Source organism: Bison bison, unplaced genomic scaffold (genome assembly GCF_000754665.1).
Source record: "Bison bison bison isolate TAMUID 2011002044 unplaced genomic scaffold, Bison_UMD1.0 scf7180017864192, whole genome shotgun sequence".
In the NCBI taxonomy this organism is placed as follows: domain Eukaryota; kingdom Metazoa; phylum Chordata; class Mammalia; order Artiodactyla; family Bovidae; genus Bison; species Bison bison.
In genome coordinates this window covers 4,131,316-4,140,746 of record NW_011494764.1, presented here as the reverse complement: position 1 = coordinate 4,140,746, position 9,431 = coordinate 4,131,316, and the positions used below count along the sequence as shown (strand labels likewise).

Here is a 9,431-nt window from a genome sequence, read left to right as displayed (position 1 = left end):
GTCCACACCCCCGTGGACTTGATTCTGCCCAAGTTCATGGAAAAGCCCAGTATCTAACCAGCAAGGACCTATAGTCAGTGCCTCGTAATGACGTGTGATGGAGGAAAACCTGTGAGAACGTACATCAGTACATACGTGTATGCGAACATAGTGGGGCCACTGTTGTGTACGTGAGCACTGTAAATAACATACACTTCAATAAAAATAGAAAGGAAGCAAAGGGAGCCACAGGTGGCCCTCCCACGGCCTAATGTGGAAAAACATTAGCCTGTGACCCGTGTTGGCTGAATCTGCAGGAGGCATGCCGCTTGGTCCTGGCTCAGTATGTGTGGATGCCGGCGGCTCCAGCACGTTTTGCTGAAGCACCGTCCTCCCGTGCTGAGCCGTCACCTCCTCGCGAGCGCAGCCAGTGCCTCTGCAGAGCCTGTTCTCAGCTCTCTAGTGCTGGGCCGTGACTCCGTCCTCAAACACGCATCACTTGTCATTTAGCTGTGCACTCAGTCTTTGATCAAGGTAGTGGCAACAGCAGACGTGGTGAGGATGAGGAGACTGGATCCCAGACCCCATTGTGAACCCGGGCCCTCAAGTGAGTGAAGCAGCTGTGAAAAGGAGTCCGTGAAGCAAACCTGACCCCCTGCAGCGGGGGTGGACAGCATGCTGCCTCTCGGGCTGGCTCTGAACAGACTGAGCACGCCCAATCTGCACGCTTATCCGGTGTCCACAGAACACGGCACTCCAGTGTTCCCTTGCTGAACACCCTGGAAAGAGCCTGTGCGACCTTCAGTGGGTGCCTGGCTGAGCTCTGTGTGCTTACCCGGCCACAGTGCAGACACCAGGTGTTGTTATGCAAGCCTGCCTGACTGGACCTCAGGATTTATGCCAAATGAGAGGGTCACCTCAGAGAGTATAAATCATCTGATCCAATCATCTGAGATTGTGCAAATGACAGAATTCTAGAGAACAGACAGATGAGTAGTTGTGAGGGGCTGGCACAGTGAGGTTTTCATGGTGATGGTAGTGGAGGGGCACGTGCCCAGCCACTGGGGGCAGCATACGGCCTGTGCCTGCAGCGTGGGCCCTGCATAGGAGTCAGCACTCAGCCGTGGGGACGTCTGTAAGGTGTCACCCTCTCGTGTGTGCACAACTGTGAGTCCCTAAACCAGCCCTGTGGCGGGTTGCTGACAGAGGCCGTTCTGCGGGAGCGCCCTCCTGGAGCCCCTGGCATGGCTGTTGTTTTCTCCTGTATCCTTTGTTTCTGCCGTTTTTCAGTGTCTTTTCACTGTTACATAATCTCACGGTCTGTGTTCATAGCCCTGGCCTGTGGCAAGCAGGCATTTGGGGAACCCTAAGGGGCAGCCCAGGCAGGAGGCTGAGACAAGCTATGGGGGTGCCCCTCTGTCCCCAGGTGGCCCAGGGAGTAGAGTCCGGTCTGTCCAGGGCCCTGGCCTCCAGCAAGCCTCTCGTTTCCGTGGGAGACTTTGGCTTTTCCGGCAGTGCAGCTGTGCCTCTTGCACACTGGGTGGTCCTCATTTTTTCTGGTGGTGTTGCTATCGGTGGCGGTCTGGGGAAGCTGCCCGGTTGGGGTCTGCACCTTCACGGCCACTGTCTGTCCCTCCAGGAATGGGTACCACCGACCACGTCATCGTCCTGGCGGCCACCAACCGAGCTGACATTTTGGACAACGCTCTGCTAAGGCCGGGCCGACTGGACAGGCACGTTTTCATCGACCTTCCCACGCTGCAGGTCAGTGCGACCCTGCTGGTCCATCCGGGCTCCCTGCCCTTCTTCTGGTTTTGACTCTCACTGACCTTTATGATGAGACGTTTGGGCTGAGTTCCTTGGATAGCATTTGCAGAGCCTCACGCCCATGTGCTGGTGGCTTTGGAGAGTGAGCTGCACGGTGGCCCTGACGGGGTGGACGGCTGTGAGCCCTGGGACCTCTTGGCCCTGCTGCCTCAGGCCTCAACTTGGACACCCACCTCTGAGGTGTTGGGCCTTCCTGGTGGCTCCCAAGGGAGCAGGAGACCCCACAGGAGCAGGGAAGGGTCCGGAGGGTGAGTGTAGCAGGTGGCTGGCAGGTTAGTATTTCCGTGGAGACACGCGTGGAGGTATCGTTTGCAGCCCTTGAGTTGGTTTCTGAGAGTAGAAGCTGACCTCACAGCCAGCGGCTCCTGATCAGCAGGCAGGGAGCCGGCACTGTGGCCTTTGTCCCGTGGCCTTTGACCTGTGGCCTTTGCCTTCTGTCCTTTAGGAAAGGAAGGAGATCTTTGAGCAGCACCTGAAGAGCCTGAAGCTGACGCGGGCCAGCAGCTTTTACTCCCAGCGGCTGGCGGAGCTGACACCTGGCTTCAGTGGTAGGGCCGTAGGGGCGCTGGTCCTAGTCTGGGGTCAACGGGAGCGGACCTCCCCAGGAACTCTCCAGCCCTGCTCTGGGCTCCTCGGCCAGCACAGCTGGGGTGGGAGTGGTGTGCGCCCAGCAGGCAGGGGTAGAGGGACTCCTCCCCAAGGTTCTGTCCTGTGCCCCAGGGTGGTCCCAGCCTTGCTCCCTCCCACTGCTCCCCACCAGAGGAGACCCTGCGAGGCCGTGTCCCTCCCCGCCACCTTCTCCATGTTATCACAAATCTAGATTTTTCTGTACGGTTCTCATTTCACAGGGGGATGTAAATAAAAACCCCTGTTACCGTGGTGTAAATCCTTGTTATCATGGTGTAAGTTTCTTCCCTTTGGACCTTTAACACCCTGAACTAGAACCTCATGGGTGTCAAGAACCTTTCTCATTCCTCAGTGCGTGTCTGAAACAGTGGGTGGAAGGAAAGAGGGGGTCCAGAGAGGCTGCTTGCTGAGCACAGCTGTGGGGCAGCTCGAGGGGGACAGGGTGGCTCTCCTGCCACCCCCATACCTCTGCGTCTACTAACACCCCCCACCCCCGTGCTGACAGGCGCTGACATTGCCAACATCTGTAACGAGGCCGCGTTGCACGCGGCGCGGGAGGGGCACACGGCTGTGCACACATCCAACCTGGACTACGCCGTGGAGCGTGTCGTGGCCGGTATGCGGACTCGTCTTTACGGGGCTGGAGGGGGCAGGCCTAGACGTTGTGTGATGGCATTATTGCCCCAGAGGGAACACAGGCCACCTGTTCCTGCTTCTCTGTCAGGTGTGACTTGTTCTCCTTAGTTTGAGATACTCTCTGTTGACCAGGAGCAGGCGTGCTCTTGAAACAGAAATATAGAAGGATCTTGCAAACTCAGCATCCTCGGCCCACCAGCTGATGGGCGGTGCCGGACAGCTGCTGTCCACATGGGCAGGAGTTGGAGCCGCTGCTCCTGAGGTCGAGGAGGAGGCCTTTTATGCCAGGGTCTCCGTGCCCTGTCGGGGGGAAGGGGAGGGCGGTGTCTGGGCAGTGCTTTCCTGCTGTTGGATGTGGAATGCATGGACTTCTGTGAGGAGAGCAGGCCAGGGCTCCCGTAGCCCCTGTGGCAACACCAGACATGGTGTGTCTTATCCTTAAATGGAATTCCACCCAAGGCACCGAGCGGGATGCCGAGGAAGCCATGCCTCGCTCAGATGGCCGTCCCCCTCAGTCTTTCAGACCTAGGACAGACCCTCCGCAGTGGGGACAGCGAGTACGCGAGGACAGAAGGGCTCGCCTCGAGGTTCCTCACTAGATCAGAGTTTACATAAGCCAGTTGTTTTGCATGAAAAGTGATATGCTTGCAGCAAGTGTGTTCTAAGTGGGAAAGACTAGAGAAGAGTGCCCAGAATCCTGCCCGAGCGTGCAGCGCCTCGAGCAGGGTACTCCCTCGCGGCAGCCGCCAGGGCCCGGGGACAGCCCGACTGCCACAGCCAGCACGTAGGACGTGTCCTCTCGAAGCTGGCGGCGTAGGTGGTCCTGGTCGCATCCCTGAACCCAGGGCTTACTCAGGGGTAACGACGAGTGGACAGTGGGTGAGGCCTCAGCAGTGACCTGAGCAGGGGATGTAATGAAAGGTTATGAGGTGAAGGGTCAGCGATTCAGGTAAGAGGACTGGACAGTCACAGGCTGCAGCTGCCCTGCTAGGTCATGCCGTCGGCCCCGCAGCCCAGCGAGGGCCATGTTGAAGGGGCTGCAGTCCACGGAGTTTTGAGTGGTGGGGTCAGTGGGCTGAGCGAGGCTCCTGCGGCATCCTCACAGTCTGAGCAGCCGGGGAGAGGATGGGTGGCTGGGCTGGGGACACAGAAGCTGAGAGTCCGGTGGCGACTTTGCGTTGGCACCTCAGGAATGTGCCTGCCATGTACTTGGGATGCCTGAGCTCACTTTTCTGATCTTTCAGGGACTGCCAAGAAGAGCAAAGTCCTTTCCAAGGAAGAGCAGAAGGTGGTTGCGTTCCATGAGTCGGGCCACGCCCTGGTGGGCTGGCTGCTGGAGCACACGGAGGCTGTGATGAAGGTGTGTGTGGGCAGCCCTAGCCTGGCTGCCCAGTTGGGCTCACTTTGGAAGGCCCACGTTTTGTGCCTGGAGGGGTGGGGGTGGGTGACCGTGGGAAGGCCACATGATGACCTGCAGTCTCCCTCCCCATCTGCATGGTAGGTTGTGGAAATAAGAACTGCCGGGCGAACTATCAGCTCTGAGATGTGCTGACTTAGAAAGGAGGTCAGCACGTTATGTACGTGGCAGGGCTAATGCCATGACGCCACCCCTGGTGGTAACATTCTGACCGGGGGTCCCTGAGTGACCACCAGGGACAATGCCCATGTTGGGGACATGGGTGCCCCGTGTTGAGGGTTGTAACTGCCCGCCACTTGGACCTGTCCCCCCTCACTCCTTGTTCCCTGACCTCCAGACAGAGGGCTGTGCTGGCAGCTGCAACCTGGGTACAGGTGTCTCCCAGGGGCGTCGGCTACAGCTGAGCATTGCTGTCAGGCTGCCTTGGATGGTGCCCCGCTACTCAGGCTGGTGTCATGTCCTCTGCAGAGGGCTGTGACTGAGACCCGTGTACGTGTGAGAAGACCCAGTAATTAAGATCAGTGTCTTCATGCAGTATCTCAAGAAAATGAATGTAGGACATTCATTTGGTGCCTGAGGGCCAGGTAGACGAGTTGTGCTAAGAAGGTCCTCTCGCTCGCACCCAGTCCCTGCCAGCCAGCGTGGTGACGTGCACTCCTCGGAGCCTCGGGGTGGCCTCTTAAGGCTGTGACCCTCAGACCTGTGCCTGTTCGGGGCCGGCCTCATCATGTGGGCTCATCTCTCATCGTCACCGTTCTTTCCTTCATGGACACGTGGTCATGTGTGGGGTCCTCACGCCCTTCTCTGCAAATGCTGTTAGAAATATGGGGGCCTCGGATTGACTTCCTTGCTTCGAACCCTCTGAGCAAAGACTATCTTGTGCCCTCTCGTCTCTGAAGCCTGGGTCCTGCCGGCTAACAGACCACCTCACTGTGCAGGTGTCCATCACTCCTCGGACCAATGCAGCCCTGGGCTTCGCTCAGATGCTCCCGAGAGACCAGCACCTCTTCACCAGGGAGCAGCTATTCGAGCGCATGTGCATGGCCCTGGGCGGCCGAGCATCCGAGTCCATCTCTTTCAACAGGGTCACTTCCGGTGAGCAGCAGCTCCTGCGCTGCTTCGGTGCCCTCAGCCCTTCCTCGAGGGAGAGGGAATCTGTGGAGGGGTCTAAATAGTGGGATGCACATACCATCTTGAATTTCATTAAGGGTTGTGTTTGGCTGCACTGGTCTTGGTTGCGGCGTGCAGGCTTTTCATTGTGGTGGCTTTTCTTGTTACTGAGCGTGGGCCCTGGGGGGCACTTGGGCTTCGGTAGTTGTGGCCCATGGGCTTAGCTGCTCCTCAGCATGTGGGATCTTCGTGGACCTGGGATTGAACCCATGCCTCCAACATTGGCAGCTGGATTCCCAATCACTGGACCACCAGGGAAACCCCGAGTTGTTTTTTCACAGAAAAGAAAAATGTTTTAAGTTTAAAGGACCAGCAACAGGGCACAGTTGTTCCCTGGGTTCCCACCTCTGCTGTCAGGGTACAGTGGTCCCTGGGTACTGCCTCTGCTGTCAGGGCTGGTGGGGTCCCTGACCTGCAGTTGCAGGGAACCACCTCCTTTTCTGATCCCACACTCCAGGGGCACAGGACGACTTGCGGAAGGTCACCCGCATCGCCTACTCCATGGTGAAGCAGTTTGGGATGGCACCCAGCATCGGGCCTGTCTCCTTCCCCGAGGCCCAGGAGGGCGTCACGGGCATCGGACGGCGTCCATTCAGCCAGGGCCTCCAGCAGATGATGGACCACGTTAGTCCCTCCCAGCCCGAGCCATGTGTGTGGGGAGGGGGTTTGGTGTGTTGGCCCCGTGCCCACAGGAACTGAGGTTCTGGGTAAGGACCCACTGGCTCCTGATGGAACTGTGGGTGCTACAGGGCCATCAGGGACAGCGAATAAATGCCTCCGGGGACAGAGCCAGTGCCTGTGATCTCTGCAGCCTGAGGAGATGGCCAGGCAGTGTCACCACCCTCAGACAGCTCTGGCAGCCTGGTGCACTGGCACGTAGACAGCCTTGGGTGTGGAGGATGAAATGGGGTCCCAGGCTCCAGGAGCTGGCGGCCCCTTGCACAGGGGGTTCCCGGGGTGGGGGTGAGGGCAGGAGACTCTTGGCCGCCGTGCTCTCCTGTCCCCTGTAAGACGCAAAAGGCCGTGTTCTGAACTCGTGCCTTAGTTTCTTCCACGTGCCTTAGTGCTGGGGCCAGGCCGCAGGGGACTCCGTGCGCAGCAGCAGCCATCCTGACCATCACACATCTTCTCCCTTCGCAGGAAGCGAGGCTGCTGGTGGCCACTGCCTATAGGCACACGGAACAGGTGCTTCGGGACAACCTGGACAAGCTCCACGCGGTGAGCCTCTGCTGTCCCCGGCCCCACGCCTGCCAGGAGCTGGGCCCACTGTCACTTCACACTGATGCAGCCACTCACCCTTCCCAGAAAACCACATGACCAACAGACCCCATCCAGCTCAGCTGGATCCAGCATCTTCCCTGCCTTGCTTAGCCTCATGTCACGCACCTGCCAGGCCAGGGCCAGTTTCTTCAGGGCAGACAGGAGGATGCTGCCAGCCCTCGGGCCCATTACCAGCTTCAGTGTGCAGTGGGTCTGGTTGATGTGGCTTAAGCCCTTTCCAATTCAAAGCTCTGGAAATTTTACACTAAACATTAAAGCTCAGAAGAGTTTCAGATGCACAGGGAGCTGCAAACATGGCACAGAGCCCTCAGCCCATGAACACTCCCCCCATCAGTCAGGCTTGTTTTCTGCAACCCAGTGACCACCACACCCACACTTCACCCAGGTCACCTTCTGTTCTCGGTGCTCACGTCTGCCAGGCCCTCTTGGCTGGGATAGTCCCCCTCCTATTACAGACAGCAGAGCATGAGGGCTGGTCTAGTGTGTGGGGAGCAACCCTGGTTGGGCTATGTGTGATGTCCTCACAGTGATGCTGGGTGTTGGGTCTGGAGTGACCCCAGAGGCAGTGTCTCTGGACCTAGTGAAGGGGCAGCTCCTGGTGGATGGTCAGCTGTTTCTTCAAGGCAACGTTGTGGGGACTGTGGTGTCACGTTCTCAAGACCAGCAACACCTGCCTGCGTGGAGCCATGGGCAGTGCAGAACCTGCCAGGACCCTGTCATGGGAGCCGAGTCTGTGCTGCTGCTGTGACCTGCCCGCACCGTCCTGGAGTTCCAGGACTGAGTGCCACACAACTTACCCTGGGCACCGCCTTCAGGTCGGCCCTCCCTGCCCACAATTCTGCGTCTGCGGCTTGTAGGTCCCCAGTCCTGCAGTCAGGTTCATTGAAGAAAATCCTGAGTGCGAGCAGAGCCTTGCAGTTCAAGCCTGTGTTGTCCAAGGGCCAGCTGTCAGAGCAGTCAGTGTGGGGGTGACGGGAACCCGTCACTGGGGGCTATATCCTGCACATCACCTCCACTGCCCCTCCATGCTGACACTCACATGCATTTGCAGAAGAAATCCAAGTTGCCCAAAATAAACAGATTAGGAAGGGAAGTAGAAAAGTTAATGAGGCTGGCAGCTGGGCTTGTCTCTAAGGTGGAGACAGGGAGCGATTCTTTGCATGGGCTGCCCGCCTGTGCTGCATCCCTGGGAAGTGGCAGGTCTGGGAGGCCGGGCCCTCCCCCTTCCGTGCTCTGCTCTCAAAGGGCTCTTGTCTGGGCCCCCATCTGCCGCTCACACTGCCCTCTTGTTCCTCCAGCTGGCGAGTGCCCTGCTGGAAAAGGAAGTGATCAACTACGAGGACATCGAGGCCCTCATCGGCCCTCCGCCCCATGGGCCCAAGAAAAAGATCGCGCCGCAGAAGTGGAGCGATGCCCAGAGGGAGAAGCAGGACTCGGGGGAGGAGGAGGGGGCCTAGCAGCTGCCCCTGCTTGGGGAGGAGGCATCTTGGCCCCGGTAGTGCCCCTACCACCACCCCTGTTCTGGTGCTAGCCAGGGGGCCGGGCATGCAGTCCTCACCTCTCAGCCCTCGCTGGTCAAGACCCCCCAAGATCTATTTATTGACTTCCTTGCCTGGAGGAATAAAAGGCTCTGCCGAGATGGGTGGTTCATCTATGTTTATGGGTTGTCCTCGTGTGGAAAGGTCACCTGTGCTCATCACAGGTGCGCATGGAGTGGCCCCATCTCAGGAGGGAGCTGAACAGTTTCACAGTTTGAGGCTCCTCGTGGCCCCTGAAACCTGGTCAGAATATCTCCAGCTCTGCACAGGAAGGACCTCTGAGCCCCTTGCTGCCTATCCTCTGTGGGGCCCTGTCCTGGGCTCGCTGGCCCACGGTCAGAGCCAGGGGCAGGCGCTGGGGCTGGAGGAGTAAGGCATGGCCACCTCCTGCAGTGTGGACGTGGGCCCCTGGCGGATGTCTAGAGGATGGGGAGGGAAGCCTGTGCTCCTGCATGGTCAGCTCTGCCCTGATGGTGTCCTGGATCAGGGATCCCGTGTCTGCAGGGTGAGGTCAGCTGTGCAGGAACCAGCTTCCTTTTCTAGGACTCAGGAGCGGCAGGGGGCACAGACAGACGAGGTGCACTCAGGGCCCCAGTCCCCTGTGACACAACCTGCTGCTTGTTACTTCCCCTTCTGTGCCAGCGCCTGGAGCCGCCCCCACGCCCAGTGCCCCAAAGAAGCACAGGGACAGGGCAGGTGCAGGTGCCCACCCAAGGAGGGGCCCTGAGGGGACACCTTGCCTCTGTCCTATCCTGTTTAATTCCTGAAGACAGCCTGGAGTTAGGAGGGTGGGGCCCTTCTGTGACCTCACTGGGACATGGCCAAGCTCACCCCCTTGTACTTTACATTAAAACAGCCAGTGTCTGGTGACACTTAGCCAGGAATAGGCTGTTAAGTGGGGTGAAGAGGGGCACCTCATTGTAGTGGAGGAAGTGCAGCCTGCCTTCCCAGGGCTT

The 9,431-nt window shown here is 58.8% G+C and overlaps 1 protein-coding gene across 1 annotated transcript in view; it reads left to right on the top strand.

Annotated features, from left to right (window-relative positions):
* The window catches only part of SPG7 (spastic paraplegia 7 (pure and complicated autosomal recessive)), a 21,424-nt gene extending 12,848 nt beyond the window's left edge, over positions 1-8,576 (top strand). The window contains exons 10-17 of the mRNA XM_010843946.1: positions 1,619-1,743; positions 2,252-2,354; positions 2,939-3,049; positions 4,314-4,429; positions 5,425-5,581; positions 6,114-6,280; positions 6,797-6,874; positions 8,236-8,576. Of these exons, the coding sequence (XP_010842248.1) occupies positions 1,619-1,743; positions 2,252-2,354; positions 2,939-3,049; positions 4,314-4,429; positions 5,425-5,581; positions 6,114-6,280; positions 6,797-6,874; positions 8,236-8,394 (1,016 nt within the window). The 3' untranslated portion in view covers positions 8,395-8,576. The remainder of the gene's footprint in view (positions 1-1,618; positions 1,744-2,251; positions 2,355-2,938; positions 3,050-4,313; positions 4,430-5,424; positions 5,582-6,113; positions 6,281-6,796; positions 6,875-8,235) is intronic.
* Positions 8,577-9,431: the final 855 nt, after the last annotated feature.